At 36.7% G+C, this 19,313-nt stretch overlaps 1 protein-coding gene across 10 annotated transcripts in view; it reads right to left on the bottom strand.

The window, feature by feature from the left end:
* ZDBF2 (zinc finger DBF-type containing 2) overlaps nucleotides 1-19,313 on the bottom strand; it is a 103,343-nt gene that overhangs the window by 33,172 nt on the left and 50,858 nt on the right. For 4 of the 10 annotated variants that reach the window (XR_011968856.1, XR_011968857.1, XM_072617372.1 and 1 more), the window contains exon 10: nucleotides 6,139-17,896. Coding sequence is in view for 8 of the 10 variants with exons in the window: in XM_072617372.1 (XP_072473473.1) it covers nucleotides 6,142-17,896 (11,755 nt within the window). In the remaining 2 variants the exon portion in view is untranslated. Of the gene's footprint in view, nucleotide 1; nucleotides 17,897-19,313 lie in introns of those variants that run through there. The other 6 variants (XM_072617368.1, XM_072617367.1, XM_072617369.1 and 3 more) reach the window with 3 other exon arrangements.

Below are 19,313 nucleotides of genomic sequence, written 5' to 3'. Positions count from 1 at the left end.
ATTCAAACCAAAAGAATATTTATTGATGAATTACTTGTTAAACACAAGGCACAACTACACATTCCAGTCAAGATTTGGTGCCTGTCCTCAACGATCTTAAATTTGTGAAGCAGAAGCCAAAGTAAATAGCAAAATGAATCTGGAAATAGAAAATCAATAATCCTTCAAGGTCAGATTTTTAAAAATTTATTTGAAGTAAAACAGCTATAAATGTCCCATTCATTAAGACCCACAATAGGGGAAATGCCAGGTAGTATTAGCTAAACAACTTTTTGGGGAGCTAGAAGTCACTTTTGAAATGTACAGAGGTAACAAAATACACTTGAAAGTAATGTTAAGAGGTATGAGGAAGATAGCAAAAACTCTAAGAAGAGAACATTAAAAAAAAGCTTACAAATTAAACAGGCCAGAAAATTAATAAATATTAGCTTAGAGGTATAAGCAACTGAAAAGAAACCATTAAGAATTTTAAGATAAAATAGAAAAAGTAGAAAAAAGTAAATTAAAAGAAGAAACAAAGCATGAATTAACTTAAGGCAGTGGTCTTGGACATATATGACTATGAAGTAATGAGTTAGGTTGATTCCAAAGACATATATACACAAAAGCAAATCTCATAATTTATAAGCCACATACTAAACATACTAATGAAAAAAGGAAAATTAAAATACCACAATAAATTTAAGATCATTTCCTATAGAAATTTTAATACATTCTATCCTGTATTCAGAATTGCGTGTGCATTTTTGCTAATTATTTTATGAGAAACAAAAAGGAGTTAAATGTGCCATATTTGAAACATGAAAGATTTTCAATTTCTACAACTCTTTTCATTTATTAAAGGAAACCTACACACACACTCAGCTCAATGGTAGGTATGTTTGATGAATTTATATTAGTAATTTACCAGGTTATTTCTGACAAACCAGAGGAGGGCATAAGGATTCAGGGAGAAGTTAAGGAGTTTAGTTCTGTAACAGGAAATCAGAAATAAAATTGTGAGGAAGAAAGGAATGCTACTGGAAAGGGAAAAAAGAAAAAGTAATCCAAGGAAAATCCAGAGGAGGCAGAAAGAATGAGGAGAGAGGAGAGAACCAGATGCTATTTTAAACCACCATGTTAAATTTCTGAATATGTGGTCCTGAGAGGAAACAGAAATTGGTTTCTTATTAACTTTTAAGTACCTCAGTTTCTTCATCTATAAAATGGGGCAAGTTGGGTTATGTGGCTCCAAGATCCTATATAGCCAGGGAAAGCAGGGTTCAAATTCTCTCTAGTTCTTATCAATATATGACTCTGGACAAGTCACTAAACTGTCCTGAGGCCCAGTTTCTTCAACTATAAAAGGAAGGGGTTACATAAGATGAACTCTTAAAGTCCCATCTAGCTCTGGAACTATGATAGTATGACTATGATTAAAGAAAAGAAACAAGAAAATAAAACTATTTAGGTTTGCAGGGTCAAAGGTTGAAAGCTTATTATCTATTCCACCACCATTACTTTAGAGATAAAGAAACTGGGGCCCAGAGAATTGAGGTGATTTCCTCAAGTTCACAAAGAAGGTAAGTGGCAGAGCCTGACATTCAAACCCATGCCCTGCGACTTGAAATTTCGTTCTCTTTCCATGGTCCCTTCTCATCCCATAGGATTATGTAAATAACATTAACTTCAAAGAACTTTCTTCAGATATGAAAGTGCTTTGAAGTTTTCAGAAAACTTACTGAGTACCTTACCTGTGAGACTTAACTTCCAACATTGTACTTACTACTGCTGCTGCCTTATACAAAATAAGACGTAGAACAATGAGCTTTAGAACTAGCTTTGTCACAGTAAAGCTATATGACTTTGAATAAGATATTCAACACTCTGGGCCTCAGTATCCTTGTTTCTAAAATGAGAACCTGAAGCAAATAATCTGTAAGAACTCTTCTGGTATTAAAATTCTATTTCATAATTTTTTATCTCTTTTCTAGATGCAAATGAATAACAAAAAAATTCACATCTCAGATATTAGGAAAATATAATAAATTAGCTATGGGCAAACTGCACTCAATACAATAAAGAGAATAAAGTATGTTTCTACTAACAAAATTAAAAATTAGATCACAGATGTGTGTGTGTACGTGTGTATGTATATGTATATGTGTGTGTGTGTGTGTGTGTGTGTGTGTATATCTCAAATGCAAGAAAATACCATGAGATATTTGTGGATGAGGTCTATTTTATATATATATAAACATTTTATATATAAATATATATATATGTAAAACACACACATTTACATAAACATATACATATACTTACATATATACTATATACACATAGATACATGAATACTTCAAGGCACAGCTTGATAAATATGCTATTACTCTAATATCTAAATGGAATATTAAATAAATATCACGCCTACTTTCCTAAGTTACATCTTAGTACCAGATTCCCAAAATGTTTGTATTGGCTATTTTACAATTTTTAAGTCTTTTCTAGAATGGATTTTAATCTATTTTTCTCCTAATTATTTCTCCTATGTAGGAGTGGGAATAGAAATTGCTTACTTTAGGAAACCTCAGATCCCCAGAGCCCTTTATCTCCAACGACAACTACTGATGGAGCCAAAGGCCCTGCACTGACAAGTGAAATGAGGCCAAATGACAACTTTATGACACCCCCTCCCATGGCAATCAGACTGAAGGTGCCCTAATGCAGAATTATTTTGAATTGTGAAATCAATCATTATTACAGTGAGTCATTTATTATGGATAAATGAAATGAAACACTACAAATTACTGACTTTACTTGGGGTAATTTGACTAGGGCAAGAATATGCTGTTCTTTTTTTTAATTGTTCCTCTCAGTGTATCTGTATTTTTTATACCATCAATGTTCACAACTTACCATAGTTCCTAAGTTGTGGGTTTGCTATTTTTTTTTAAAAATTACTGATTTCTTTCCTGTCAAAACCAACTTTAAAATGTACTTTGGTTGTCATAATTCTCAGATTTCTTGAGCATTCCCAGAAAAGGTTTCTGACGTACAAAAAATATAGGCAATGTTCAACACACAATAAATTTTTTATCTGGACATCTTTGAAAACAAAAATTTACCAAGACTTACCCTTCAAATGTCTTTCTTTAAAAAAATAGTACACTGTTAGTCTTTATACTGGTTTTAAAAGAAAAAATATAATTTTTTCAATTTTTACTTAAATATAGTTGATTTTTATAAAAAAAAGTGTTACCCTGATTCAGAGCCCTATTTACATTAAGGACTTAAATGCACAAACACAAAACAATCTTTTATATCACATGGTCCATGTACTCTGTGTATCTTACCAGAGTTAACAACAGAAAACTCTATCACGGGACAGAGACAAAGTTGGTTAGCTATTCATGACAGTGGTACTTAAATTTTTACTATTCAAAGTTTTCATGTATATTCTCAATAAAACATACAAAATAATTACACATTCTCTACCAGGATTCAATGTGTAATCTGCAAAATGGGCAAGAATACATTTTGGCAGAAAAGACATTTCTTGTATCATACAAAATTCTGCTAGCAATAAATTCTCCACATAATTTTGAATTACATTATAACTATTTTAAAACACCCTTATAATGTATGTAAAGTGCTTTGTAACCAAGCGCTATATAAACGAAAGCTACTATTAATAAAATACTAACACAGGATTCTAATCTGTAAAGAAATAATACTGCATCATAACCTCTTATTCTCAATAGTTTTAGACTTAACCACAAGATTCTTTTCCAAACAGGCTCAGAATGCATTGCTCTCCTTTTGAAAGAGTTATTTATCTGCACATTTTAAAGTGTTTGGTCATTTCTAAATAATAAGGAATTTTCCTTCATAATGGCTATAACAATAATGCCTTGCACTTACGTAGCACATTTATTTCCCAAGTGCTTTCACATAGATTATTTCTTTTTCTCTTTTAACAAAAGCATGCAGAATTACTACTAAGGGTACTTAATGGAATACTGCATATGCATGAGAGAACCCCCAACCCACCCACACAGGAGTACTTCACAGCCCAATAATTTTACTTCCCATCTGTAAAAGGATATGCTCTTCCTGTGAGACCAAAGTTTACAGGCCATTAGGGGCCAGTGGTCCATGGCATTTTGGGCAAAGAAATTAAGACACGTTTTACACATTTACATGTGATGGTTAGTATTTTTTAAAATGTTACCTTTTCTTTAGGTCTTATTTCTGATTCAACGTAAGAATTTGCAAAATATAGTATTATCCCATTGTTACCAAGATCATGTTGTTTGAAACATAGCTGCATACAGCTGTATACTGTAAGTTACCCTACAAAATGAGTTAGTCCTATTCCTTAATGTTAGTATTATTTTAAAAGGGACCTACTTCAGGATTTTCATATGCCAGGAAAATAAACTCTTCAGGCCAAGTTGTCTACTGAATAAAGATATAATAACATTTTAAGTCAATGTGGTTATCACAAACTATAAACACTGCATTTCTTTTTGCTTGTCTATAGATTACATACTGGAATCAGCTAACAATTTTAAGAAGTATCAATAATAAAAGAATGTAGGTGTTTATAAAATAGGCGTTAGCATTTAATGTTAGTCCACTAACTACTATTAAATCTTTTGAAATAACAAGGGTTTCTTTTTAATTTGAATTAATAATTAAATCATTTAATACTTTATATAAACTTAACAATAAAATTTGATTAGAGCTAAATAGTTTAAAAAATTTTTTAATCATATGCTGTGGAATTATGAGAGGCAATGTGTTATAGGTGGTAAGGAGCTGATCTCAGCAAAAGGAAGACCTGGCATTAAGTCTCACTTCTGACACAAGCCACGTAAGCTTGGGTAAATGGCTTAACCTTTTAGTGCTTTAGCCAGGTTCTCTCTAAGATTTTTATAGAGGAGGTGCCAACCTGTGCTGCTAGAAGGAGTTTCCTCATCATGGAGTTCCCAGGATCAATGAAGTCAATCTCTATCCCTATCTCTATTTTTGGTCTTCATAAGATAGCCTGAATTTTCACATTTTAATTACATGCCCTCTGTGGGTTTAAGATTTTAAAAAATCAAATGCAATTTTCAATGTGCAGGAAAAAAAATGAAAGAAGCTGAAGCAAGAGCATGAAGAAACTGGGGGGAAAGAGGGATTTTTCTCCCACCACAAACCTAAATTGTTACTAATTGTAAAGTGACAAGGATTTGGGTTTTATTTTTTGTTTGTCTGTTTTATTTTCACTTGGTCTAAATGAAGGAAAGTGGGGCATGACGGATTTCATACTCTATGGCTGAAAGAACTGCTTGACAATATTTTTGCTAACTGGGAGATTTTGGGACTTCTGTCTATACAGGTTTTTCAAAACAAGGTTAATTTTCATTTGCCTAACATTTTAGTTGAGTTTCTACCAACAAGACACGGGATACACCATCTGACATCTCACGGTCCCTTCCAGTCTTATGATTGAACTGTACTTCATTTTCATTTGCTAGTCTCATGTTGTACTGACACTGCTCCCAAAGCAGTCCTAAAACACATATATTGTATGTGCATACAACCACCAATTTGTCATTAAAAATATGACAGCATTTGTTTCACTGTATTTCCTGGGTGTCATTTTTGACAATTTATTACAATCTAAGGATACAGGAGGTACAATCACAAAGACTGAGAGGGAGAGCATCAAACTGGGGGCCAATTTTTTAATATTTTGTACTAAATTATAATGTTATACAAGATCACAGTTTTTCTGCAGAAAAGGGTGGACAACAAGTGCATTTAAGTCTAAAATTAAGGCCCTAAGTGCTAAATTCAAACAAATACAAAACTTCTGAAAAAACATTTATAGCAAAACAGTGCAATGTGTACTGTGCCCATATCCCAGCCATGTGAACTGAGTTATTAGCTTATTAATTTAAAATATATTTTAGGTGAGGGTTTTGAATCCTCAACTAGACAGCACAAAAATCCTTAGTTCATTTTCTCATTCAACTTGCCACTGGTTGTTGGCAAGGAAAGAGTTTCTGTGTTAAATAATAATGACCCAGTAGGACAAAATAAAGCAGGTAGTGCAGCAGTTCTAGAAGACTGTTTTTCTGTGCTAAGTAGTCTTTGATCATCACTCACCTTCTACTTTGTAACTTTGGAAGAAGTCCACTCTGACTGTTCCAGAAGAGACTGTGCTGAGGCTCTCTCTGGTGTTTCAGTAGCACCTGATGTGACTGTAGAGTTCAAAAACATTTTCCTGGATCTTTTCCTCTTCTTTAGCATTTTAAAATCAAGTTTTTGCGTCCTCAGATACTTTCCCATAACAGTTTTTCTAGCTAGATGTCCACAACCCAAAACAGCAGAATATTTAGAGAGCAAAGGTGATATATACTTTCTTATTATCTCATTTTTTCTGCTTCTAACCCAGGGTATTTGTTTTCCCGAAGTATTCTTAATTTTTACTCTAGCAATTCCATGATGGAGAACCATAGGTCCAGAAGCCTTTCTGGAAAAACCTGTCTTCTTACTATTTGCCTCCTTCCTTTTCCAGATTGTCTTTAGATTCTTCTTCACTAGTAGCTCACTTGTGATTGACTTTACAGATGTTTTGGCAGCCCTCTGCTTAAATGAGGCTAATCTGGAAAAATTTCTCATTGGAGTACGGATGATGTTGAAAGGTGAGATTGCTGACTGTGCATAAGATTTATCTTCAGGGCTATCAACTGAAACTTCATAATCCTCTGAAGAAAAGGAAGGTCCATCCAGCTTTTTACTTGATGCTAAATCATCTCCTTCAGCTGAGGAAAGGGAAGATCCATCCAACTTTTGGTTTGATGTTAAATCATCTCCTTTATCTGGCTCTGAAGTAGAGTTATCAAGGTCCAACAAATTATTAGACTGGCTAGCTGGTAAACATTTTTTCTGAGAAGAAACACCTTTGTTCAACTTGACATTTAGGCTGAGACTTTTAAACAGCTGTCTCACGTGTGCAGGTTTTTGATCCTTTTCTCCTAATAAATCAGTAGGAATTGTTTTCAGGACTCGATTAGTCACTGGATCATAGTATTTAAAAGAACATCGTTTGTATTTATATTTTATAGAATCATTATCTATAGAATTGTGGTTTCTTCTCATTTTAAGTTCATCAAGAATTGCTTTATTCTGGTTAGTCTCTGGGCAAGAAAGGACATATACTACTGTTTCAGGTTGCACAGGACTCAAAATTTTGGTATATGATTCAGGGAGTTTAAGTGTACAAAATCTGGTACTTGTGTTTGGTGATCTATCATTCTCCAACCAAATACCTGTCTCATTGTCCAACAGCTCTTGCTCACTAAACATGTGTCTTCCAAATACTGAATAGTCTATCGCACTTGTCTGAGTCCCATGGCTGACTTTAACAACTTGGCATCGAGAAGCCATGCGCCAGGTTCGCTTCTTAGGCCTCTTCGCTGGTGGAGCATTGCATAGCCTAAGTGAGGCCTCAGAAAAGTTGTCAAAACTACAAATGCTCGCAGTATCATTAAAGTCTGGCAGTGCATTAGCTGACGTCCCACCTTTCTGCTTATTTTTGCTTGTTTTCTTAGTCTCAGGCTCATCATTAAAGTAACAACGGAAATTCCGACCTTCCCGAAACTCACGCACCATAGCTTCAATTTTTAAGTCATCTTCATACATTATTTGAGTCCATGTTTTTCCCACAAAGGAAGGAGGCACATGAGGAAGTGCAGGAAGCACTGGCTCGTCACACTGTTCCACTGTATTCACGTTTGCTGGTTGTGTGTCCTCTAAAGAACTAACTTTGAGAACAGAGCTCAAGCGAGACTGATAGTTCTCATCTTCCAGGTCAACATGCACCTCAGTCAGAAGGTCTATTTCTTTCATAGCTAATGTAGGCTGGTCAGCTACTGATTCAAATGGGGCATCACAATCAAAACTCATTTCAGAATCTGTTGTACTTTCATGATCCAAAATGGCAGATATATTAAAAAAGGAACTCTCCTCCTCTTGGCTGGACTGTATATTGGGCAGAATGACGTCTTCAACGACTTCGTTAACAGGAACTGTACCAATACTGCTCAACTTTGTTTCTGAGTTTTCTCCTAATGTGGGGGTGGACTCAAAGTTTAGTGAGCCACCAGTACCCATACACATAATGCTCAACTTTGTTTCTAAGTTTTCTCCTACTTTGGGAGTTGAATCAAAATTTAGTGAGCGAGCAGTACCCATACCCACACTGTTAACCGTTTCTGAGTTTTCCCTTAGTTTGGGAATTGACCCACAGTTTAATGAGTCATTAGTCCCCATACCCATACTGCTCACCATTGTTTCTGAATTTTCTCTTAGTGTATAAATTGACTCAAAGGTTAGTGAGCCAACAGTCCCTATACCCATACTGCTCAACTTTGTTTCTGACTTTTCTCCAAGTTTAGGAGTTGACTCTATTAGTGAATTATCAGTACCCAAATCCATACAGATCAATGTTATTTCTGAATTTTCTCCTGATTTGGTAGTTGACTTAACCTTTGGTGAACCATCAGTCCCCATGTCCATTTTAGTCAAATCTGTTTCTAAATTTTCTCCTAATTTGGAAGTTGACTCAAAGTTAAATGAGCCATCATTCCCTATATCCATAACGGACAACAATGTTTCTGAGTTTTCTCCTAATTTGGCAGCTGATTCAAAGTTTAGTAAATCATCATTCCCTATATTATTATTAGTTAACACTGCTTCTGAATTTTCTCCTAATTTTGGGATTACCTCAAAGTTTAGTAAATTATCATTCCCCACATCCATTATACTGAATACTGTCTCTGAATTTTCTCCTAAGATGTAAGATGACTCAAATTTTAGTGAGTCATCAGTCCCTATATCCATACTGGTCAACTTTGTTTCTGAGTTTTCTCCTAGTTTAGGAGCTGACTCAAAGTTTGGTGAGCCACCAATCTCCATACCTGTATTAGTCAAATTTGTTTTTGAGTTGGCTCCAAGTTTGGAAGGTGAACTATAGTCTACTGAGTCACTAGTCTCCACAACAATACAGCTTACCATATTCTCTAAGTTTTCTCCAAATCTGGGAGGTGATTCAAAGTTGAGTGAACAACCAGTTGCCATACCCTTATTGACGAACCCTATTTCTGAATTTTCTCCTGCATTAGACACTGACTGACAGTTTAACAAGTCATCAATTCCTACATCCATATTGATCAAACATCTTTCTGAATTTTCCTCTAGATTAGAAGTGGGTTCAAAGTTTAATGAGTCATCAATCCCCGTACCCATATTGATTAACCTTGATTTCAAATCTTCTTGTATAGGGGTTGACTCAAAGTTTAGTAAGCTACAAGTACCCAATCCAGTATCAGTCAACAATGTTTCTGAATCTGCTCTAGGTATGGGATTTGGCTCAGGTTTTGATAATTTCAACATAGTTTCTAAGTTTTTTTCTACTTTGGGCACTAACTCAAAGTTTACTAGGTTACTAGTCTTCAAATCCACGTTGAATAACTTTGTTTCTGAGTCTTTTTCTAATTGGGGATTTGACTCAAAGGTTACTGAGCTATCAGTACCCAAATTCACATCAATCAACTCTGTTTCCTCAACTTTTGGAGATAATTTAAAGTTCACTAAGTCATCAGTTCCTACACCCACACTGATTAATGCTGGTTCTGAATTTTCTCCTTGGAGAACTGATTCAAAATTTAGTGAGCTACCAGTTCCCATTCCAGTATCAGTCTCAGAATCTGCTCTAAATATGGGATTTGGCTCAGGTTTTGGTGATTTCAATATAGTTTCTAAATTTTTTTGTATTTTGGGCATTGACCCAAAGTTTACTGAGCTATCAGTCCCCAAATTCATATCGATCAACTCTGTTTTCTCTGGTGAGCCATCAGTTCCTACACCCACAATGATTAACCCTGGCTCTGAATTATCTCGTGGCTCGAAAATTGATTCAAAATTCAGTGAGCTACCAGTTCCCATTCTGATATCGGTAAACAATGCTTCTGGATCTGCTCTAAATATGGGACTTGGCTCAGGTTTTGGTAATTTCAACATAATTTCTAAGTTTTTTTCTATTTTGGGCACTAACTCAAAGTTTACTGGGCTACCAGTCTTCAAACTCACATTGACCAACTTTGTTTCTGAGTCTTTTTCTAATTGTGGATTTGACTCTAAGATTACTGAGCTATCAGTCCCCAAATTCATATTGATCAACTCTGTTTCCTCAACTTTTGGAAATAACTTAAAGTTTGGTAAGTCATCAGTTCCTACACCCACACTGATTAACACTGGTTCTGAATTTTCTCCTTTGTTGAGAACTGACTCAAAATTTAGTGAACTATGAGTATCCATTCCAGTTTCAGTCAACAATGTTTCTGAGTCTATTCTAGGTATAGGACTTGTCTTAGGTTTTGGTGATTTCAATGTAATTTCTAAGTTTTTTTCTACTTTGGGCATTGACTCAAAGTTTATTGGATTACCAGTCCCCAAATTCATACTTATCAACTCTGTTTCTTCTACTTTAGGAAATAACTTTAAGTCTGGAGAGTCATCTGTTTCTATACCCACATTGATTAACTTTGGTTCTGAATTTTCTCCCTGGTTAAGAAGTGACTCAAGATTTAGTGAACTACCAGTCTCCATTTCAATTTCAGTCAACAATGTTTCTGATTCTGCTCTAGGAAAGGGACTTGTTTCAGTATTTGGTGAGCTTCTAGTCGCCGTAACAATACAACTGAACACAGTTTCTAAGTTTTTCTCTACTTTGGGAGTTGACTCAAAGTTTAGTGAGCTACCAGTACCCACTTCAATATCAGTCAACAATGTTTCTGAGTCTGCTCTAGGTGACTCAAGGTTTGATGAATTCAACATTGTTTCTAAATTTTTTCCTACTTTGGGCACCGACTCAAAGTTTACCGGGCTACCAATCCTCAAACTCATATTGACCAACTTTGTTTCTGAGTCTTCTTCTAATTTGGGATCTGACTTCAAGATTACTGAGCCACCACTCCCTAAACCCATGCCAATCAACTTTACTTCTGACTTTTCTCCTAATTTAGGAGTCGATTCAAAGTTTGGTGAACTATCAGTCCCTAAATTCATACTGCTCAATTCTGTTTCTGAGTTTTCTCTTAATTTGTTTACTGAGCCACTAGTGCCCAAATCCATACTGATTAACTCAGTTTCTGAGCCTTCATCTACTTTGGGAGCTGACCCAAAGTTTGAGCCATCAGTTCCTATACCGACATTGGTTAAACTTGTTTCTGAATTTTCTCCTAATCTGGAAGATGAATCAACATTTAGTGTGCCACTAGTCTCCAGACCCATAATAACCAATCTTCTTTGTGAGTTTTCTCCCAGTCTATGGGTTGATTCAAAATTAAAGGAGCTTCCAGTTCCTACTCCAACATTAGTCAATGTTGTTTCCAAGTCTGTTCTAGGTATGGGAATTGCTTCAAGATTTGGTGAGCTCCTAGTTGCTGTAACAATACAGTCTGACATAATTCCTAAGGTTTTTCCTACTTTGGGAGTTGACTCCAAGTTTAGCGAGCTACCAGCCCCCAAACCCATACTCATCAACTTTGTGTCTAAATTATTTCCTCCTTTGTTAGATGACTCCAAATTTGGTGAGCCACCAAGCTCTATACCCACATTGATTGACTTGGTTTCTGAATTTTCTCCTAATCTGGGAGGTGAATACACATTTAGTGGGCCACTAGTCCCCACACCCATAATCACAAACCTTCTCTGTGAATTTTCTCCCAGTTTAGGAGTTGACTCAAAGTTCACTGAACTACCACACCCCAAACTCATGCTTATCAACTCTGTTTTTGAATTTTCTCCTACTTTGGGAGTTGGCTCAACTGAGCTATTAGTTCCTACATCCATGTCAATAAACCTTGTTTTTGAATTTTCTCCCTGGTTGGGAGCTGGTTCAACATTTAGTGGGCTACTAGTCCCCACACTAGTAACAATGAACTCTCTTTCTGAGTTTTCTTCTTGTTTGGGAGGGGATTCAAAATTTAGTGAGCTACCAGTCCCCAAACCCACACTAGTCAACGCGGATTTTGAGTTTGTTTGGGGTATGGGAGATGATGCAAGATTTGAGGAGTGACAGGTTCCCATTACAATAGAACTCACACTAGTTCCTAAATTTTTTCCTACTCTGACGGTTGACTCAAAATTTAATGAGCCACCAGTTCCTGTACCACAGCTAGTCAACTTTGTTTCTGAGTTTTCTCCTAGTTTGGGAGTGGACAAAGAGTTTACTGAGTCACTAGCTCCCGAATCCATACTTATTAATTTTATTTCTGAGCTTTCCCATTCTTTGGGAGCTGATTTGTCTGAGGACCCACCAGTTCCTATACCCACACTGATCAACACTGCTTCTGAATTGTCTCCTAGTCTGGGAGTTGATCCAAAGCTTACTGAGTCACTAATCCCTTTGAGAGTTGACTCAAAGTTGAATGAGCCACTAGATTGCGTGCCAATGGTGGTCATCATTGTTTTTGAGTTTTCTCTTAGTTTGGGAGTAGAAGTAAACTTAAGTGAGCGACAAACCCCTATACCTGTACGGCTCATTTTTAATCCTGACTTTCCTTTTAATTTGTGGGTCAACTCAAATTTTACTGAACTACCAGTCCCTATACCAATACTGGTAAACATTTCCTCTGAGTTTTCTTCTACTTTGGGTGCTGATTCAAACTTTAGTGAACCACCAGTCTCAACACCAAAACTGGTAAAGTTTGTTTCAGAGTTTGCTCCTAATTTAGGAGATGATTCTAACTTTATCGCACTACCAGTCCCCATACTAATACTGGAAAACTTTGTTTTTGAGTTTGCTCCTAGTTTAGGAGTAGTCCACATACCCATGTGGATCAACTTTGCTTTTGAGTTTTCTCCTAATTTTGGAGTTGATTTACAATCTCCTGAGTAATTAGTTCCCATATCCATACTGAGTAATCTTGTTTCTGAGTTTGCTCCTACTTTGGAAGCTGATTCAAGGTTTACTGAGTCGTGTGTTCCCACATCCATACGACTAAACATTGTTTCTAAGTTTCCTTCTACTTTGGGAGTAGACTCAAAGTTTACAGAATCCAAAGTCTGCACACCCACACTGATCAATTTTGGTTTGGAGTTTCTCTCTAATTTGGGAGTTGACTCAAAGTTTACTGAGTGAAAAGTCCCCATATCCATACCGATCGACTTTGTCTCTGAATTTTCTCCAAGTCTGGGAGCTGACTCAAATTTTAGTGAGTGACCAATTCCCATGTGACTCCATTTTGTCTCTGTCTCTGCTTTTAATTTCGGGGTTGACTCAAACTTTATTGAGCCACCTGTCCCCATACCAAAACTGGTAAAATTTGCTTCTGAGTTTGTTCCTAATTTGGGAGTTGACTCAGTGTGTGGAGAGCTATCAGTTCCCATACACATACGGCTCAACATTGTTTCTAGATTTTCTTCTAGTCTGGAAGTTGACTCTAAATTAACTGAGTCACTTGTCCCCATCCCCATACTGATCAACTTTGTTTTTGAGTTTTCTTCTCTTTTGGAAGATGACTGATATTTTACTGAGCGACCAGTCCGCATACTGATAGGGCACAATTTTGTGTCTGACTTTGTTCCTAGTTCAGGGGTTGCCTCAAATTTTGGTGAGCCAGCTGCATTCATACCCATGCCTCTCAACCTTGTATCTGAGTTTTTTCCTAATTTGGAAGTTGACTGAAAGTTGAATGAATTACCAGTCCCCATACCCATACTAACAAATTTCGTTTCTGAGTTTACTCCTAATTTTGGAGCTAAGTTAAAGTTTAGTGAGCCACCAGCAATCATATTCACAGAACTCAACAAAGTTTTTAAGCTTTTTCCTAATTTAGGTGAAGACTCAAAGTTAAATGAGTTACCAGTCCCTATAACCGTACTGGTTAACTTTGTTTCTGAATTTGCTCCTGCTTTGGGAGTTGACTCAAAGTTTAGTGAGCTATCAGTGCCCATACCCATACTCATCAACCCTATTTCTGACTTTTTTCCTGGTGTGGGAGCTGACTCCAAATTTAGTGGGCCACTAATATCCACACCCATGCTGAACAACTTTGTTTTTGAGTCTTCTCCTAGTTTGGAGGTTGACTCAGAGTTTATTGTGCCACTAGTACTCATACTGATCAGTCTTGTTTCTGAGATTTCTCCTAATTTTGGAGTTGACCCAACGTTCAGTGAGCTACCAGGTTCCACACTCATAGGGTTCAACTTCGTTTCTAAGTTTTCTCCTACTTTGATGACTGACTCTGCCTTTCCAGTGCTACTGGTGTCTATACCCAAATTGCTCAAATTTGTTTTTGATTTTTCTACCAATTTAGGGGTTGCCTCCAAGTTTAATGGGCTACCAGTGTCCACAGGCATCCTACTCATCTTTGTTTCTGAGCTCTGTCCTAGTTTGATAACTGACTCAGCCTTTAGCAAGCCACCAGTAATGTTATTAATACTGCCCAACTCTGTTTCTGAGCTTTGTCCTGATCTGATGACTGATCTGACTCTTAAAGAGTCACCAGTACCTTTATGAAAACTGCTCAACTCTGTTTCTAAGCTACCTCCTAATCTAATGACCGACTCAAATTTTTGTGGGCCAACAGTCTCCATACTGGTACTACTCAACTTTGCTACTGAATTTGTTCCTAATTTAGGAGTTGCCTCAAATTTTAGCGAGCTATCACTCCCCACATTCAAACAGGTCAACTTTCTTTCTGAGCTTTCTCCTACTCTGATGACTGATTCAAAATTTAAGCCATTAGGGTCCATGCCCACACTGCTAAAATTTATTTCTGAACTTTCTCCTAGTTTGAGGGTTGACTCAGCATTTAGTGAACCACCAGAATCCTTACTAATCCTGTTCAATTTTGTTTCAGAGTTTTTTCCTAATTTGGAAGCTGACTCTAAGTTTCCTGAGAAACTACTACCCATAGAAGTACTACTCAGCTTTATTTTTGACTTTTCTCCTGGTTTAAGGCTTGACCCAAAGTTTAGTGAACTACTAGTACCCATACTGATATTGCTTAACTTTGTTTTGGGGCTTTCTCCAAATCTAATGATTGACGGAAGGTTTTGTGAGCCACCAGTATCCAAATTAACACTGCTCAATTTTATTTCTGAGTTTTCCCTTGATTTGGAAGTTGCCTCAATGTTTGGTGAACTACAAGTGTCCATTTCTATACTGTTCAACTTTGCTTCTGAGTTCTCTCTTAATTTGGGAGTGGCCTCAATGTTTGGTATTCCACCAACACCCATACCTACACTGCTCAACTTTGTTTCTGAACTTACTCCAAATTTAATGATCGATTCAGAGTTGTGTGAGTCAACCACACCTGTACTGCTCACCTTTGTTTCTGAGCTTTCTCCAAATTTGGGGATTGATTCAACGTTTCTTGAGCCACTAGTATCTATACCAGTACTGCTCAATTTTGGCTTTGAGCTTTCTCTTAATTTGGAAGTTGTCTCAAAGTTCTGTGAGTCACCAGTTCCTATATGACTGCTTTTCAACTTTGTTTCTGAGCTTTCTCCGTATCTGATGATTGACCTAAAGTTTCCTGAGTTACCAGTATCCATACCCATACTGCTCAATTTTGTTTCTGAATTTTGTCCAAATCTGATTATTGACTCAAAATTTTGTGTGCCATCAGTACTCATACTCCTCAACTTTCTTTCTGAATTTCCTCTCAGTTTGGGGGCTACTTCAAAGTTTAGTGGGCCACCAATTTCCATGTCAATAATGCTCATCTTTGGTTTTGAGTTTTCTCCTAGTGTGGGAATTACCTCAATACCTTTTGAGCCACCAGTACCCATACTGCTGAATTCCATTTCTGACTCTTTTCCTAGATTGAAGCTACATGAGTCACCAGTTTCCATACCAAAACTGTCTAACTTTGTTTCTGAGTTTTCTCTTAATTGGGAGTCTGTCTCAAAATTTCCTGAGCCACCAGTTTCCATACCCATGTGGCCCAATTTTGTTTCTGAATTCTGTCCAAATCTGATGATTGACTTAAAGTTTTGTGAGCCACTAATATCTGTACTTATGCCCCTCAAGTCTGTTTCTGTATTTTTTCCCAATTTTGAGGTTCGGTCCAAGTTTAGTAACTCAGTCTTATGCTTTTCAATACTACTTAACCGTGTTTTTGAGTTTTCTCCTAATTTTGGGATTAACTCAAAATTTAGTGAGCCATCACTTTCCTTATCAATACTGCTCAATTTTGTTTCTAACTCTTTTCCAAATCTGATGATTGTTCTAAACTTTTGTGAATCACCGGTATTTATACCTATACTACTCAATTGGGTCTCCGGATTTTTTTCTGCTTTGGGAGTTGACTCAGTGTTTTGTGAGCCACTGGTACTCATACCAATACTGCTCAACTGCATTTCTGAGGTATCTCCTAGTACAGGAGTTGAGTGAAGGTTTAGTGAGCCACCACTATCCAAAACACTATTGCTTAAATTAATTTTGAGGTTTTCTCCTATTTGGGGAGTTGCCTCAAAATTTAGTGAGTCACTAGTTCCCATACCAATAATGCTCAACTTTGGTTCTGAGTTTTTTCCAAATCTGATAATTGACTTAAAATTTCTTGAGTCTTCAATATTTACACTCATACTAGCCAACTTTGTTTCTGAGTTTTTTCCTGGTTTGGGGGTTGCCTCGATGTTGACTAAGCTACCAGTAGTTACACTAGCATTACTTAACTCTGTTTGAGAGTTTTCTCCTACTTTGGGGGTTGAATAAAGGTTTAGTGAGTCTCTAATACCCATACTAATATTTCTCAATTTTTTGTCTGATTTATTCCCTAATTTCGGAGTTAAATCAATATTTAGTAAGCCACCAGTTCCCACAGCAATGTTGCTCACCTGTTTTTTGGAATTTTCTTCTAATATAGGGATTGGATCAAGGATTAATGAGCTATCAGCTCCCACACCAATACTACTAAACTTTGTTTTTGAATTTTCTCCTACTTTAGGGGTGGAATCAATCCTTAATGAGCCATCAGTTTCAACACCAATACTGCTCAACTTTGTGTCTGAGCTTTTTCCAAATCTGATGATAGACTTAAAATTTTGTGAGTCACCAATATCCATACCCATACCCATACTGCTCAATTTTGTTTCTGCATTTTCTCCTACTTTGGGGACTGAATCAAATTTTAGTGAGCCACCAGTACCCATAGGTTTCCTGAGTCGGAAGTCAGCCTCCCAAGTTTTACCCTGAGATTGTAAACCATCTCGTTGCAAAAATGATTTACCTGAGGTCATATCGAAAGAGTTCCCTTGTCCAACTTTAGGGCTCTGACGTAAAACTGAAGAGGTTCCTAACTGGAGTGATGACTCAAAAGAGTTAGGACTTTCGTCCAACTGTACATCCTTATTGCACGTATCGTTCCTGTCTGGGGTACACTTGATTACTGAAACAGAATGAGTTTCTGGGGACGATAAACTGGCACATTCAGTCATAACTGGACAAACAGCAGGATCTTGAGATAAAGAATTAACAGAACTGAGGAGCTCTGTAATCACTGGTGTAAAATGGATTTTATGGCTACTATTTGTAGTTTGAACATTTTCATCAGGAATGTGTATGTTGTTATTGATGCACATGGTCTCCTCCTGAGAGTCTTCCATAGGCAATTGCTGTTCATTTACTCTTGTCTGGATAACTGAATGACGAAGAGAAACCTCCTCCCGGGATTTACAAGAAGAACATGAATCTTCTTCAATGGATCTCAAGTCCTTCATAGACGAATTTTCTCTGTCACCAAGAGTTTCCTTCTCAGCCCCCTTTTCTGGAACCTGATCGATATCCAATTGGGCCTCCTTGGGAGGAGATGGACGGCTGAGAAGTGGTATGTCATCATACGTTGGTCTAAAATATGGGGGGAAAAAAATTTCATTTTATATATATACATATGTATATATGTATATACATATATATTTTAAAATAAATTTATAAAAGATATTCAAAAACTTCAGAAATGAAGACTCCTTCTATGCAGAAAGGCCAAATCAACAGGGAACTGAATAAGTCTCTATGTTATTGGGAGCTGGGAAATGATTCAGGGAACCTGTTAAGAAGAGGAAGAGATGGTTTCTCCAGCTGGTGCTTTAAAAAAGGAAAAGAACTCAACTCTAAGACTCTTGCTCAGTCCAACAACATTCAATTTAACAAAATCATTAAGCCCATGCTATGTGCAAGTCATTATAACCACACAGCAAGTGCAAAGAAGGCACTTACAATCCAAATAATCAGTTATAAACTGCAAAGAATTTGATCAAGGTAACAATTACTACAATATGATTTTCCTCACCTTCAAAGCTATTTTCAAGATTATCAGTAATAGTTTGATATTATAATTGGAAAATGTTATGTAGCAAAAATAGTTTTATTTCTAGACACAGGAAAAAAGTTTGCTACCCACAGGAGAATCACATATGTTATTAAACTTTTACATTAACTTTTTAGGACATTCTGGTATCATGTAATACAACTAGACTGAAACTTTTTCCACCAATGAATTTGAGGTTAGAGAGCCTAGATTTAAAGCCCAGTGGGGCTACTGTGTGACCCTGGAAAAGTAATGATTTCCCCAGGTCTCAATATCCTCACCTGTAAAATAAAGTAGTCCAAATAATATCAATTCCTATAAACCTATAATTCAATAAATCATTTATGTACAATGCTCTGCAAACCCCAAAGCACAATTTAACTATTCATATTATTCTTTCGGTGCCAGCCAGCTCAAAAGACACAGCAGGAAGGGATGAGAAGGGAGTGTGGCCACTCACTTCAGTACAAATAGATGTGGCAGGCAAGGTAATGACTACGTTGTTCAACCCAATGGTTCGGGTGGCTGTGACTGCAGTTCTGCTGAATTCAGTCATGATTCCAATCCAACCCCCAAATCTGATGAATATTCTTCTGGTAGCAGCTACTTTCACCAGTCTCTAATCTGCTAAAGGAAACCTTGTGCTCAAATAGCCATAGTAATTTCAAGCATGAGAATGCATTTCTTCCTGTCCCTTGCCAGCTCCCCTCCTCATTTAGAGTACAAGCTTTAAGCAGAGTTGCAGCCACTGCTACAGTCCTAGAGCTTACAGGCCTTGGGGCAGACTAAATCTGCCTCCTCTGAGGGACTAAAACATCACAAAACTCTTACCTTTTTTAAATTACATGATATGTATAATGTAAGGTCATATATCATAATATTTTTTATTTGCTATATATTCATGCATCCTTTTAAGTACCATGTGGACATTCAACCTGACAAGGTGAAAGAACTGAT

This window comes from Notamacropus eugenii, chromosome 6, assembly GCF_028372415.1.
Source record: "Notamacropus eugenii isolate mMacEug1 chromosome 6, mMacEug1.pri_v2, whole genome shotgun sequence".
In the NCBI taxonomy this organism is placed as follows: Eukaryota; Metazoa; Chordata; class Mammalia; order Diprotodontia; family Macropodidae; genus Notamacropus; species Notamacropus eugenii.
This window is presented reverse-complemented; position numbering and strand designations above follow the sequence as displayed.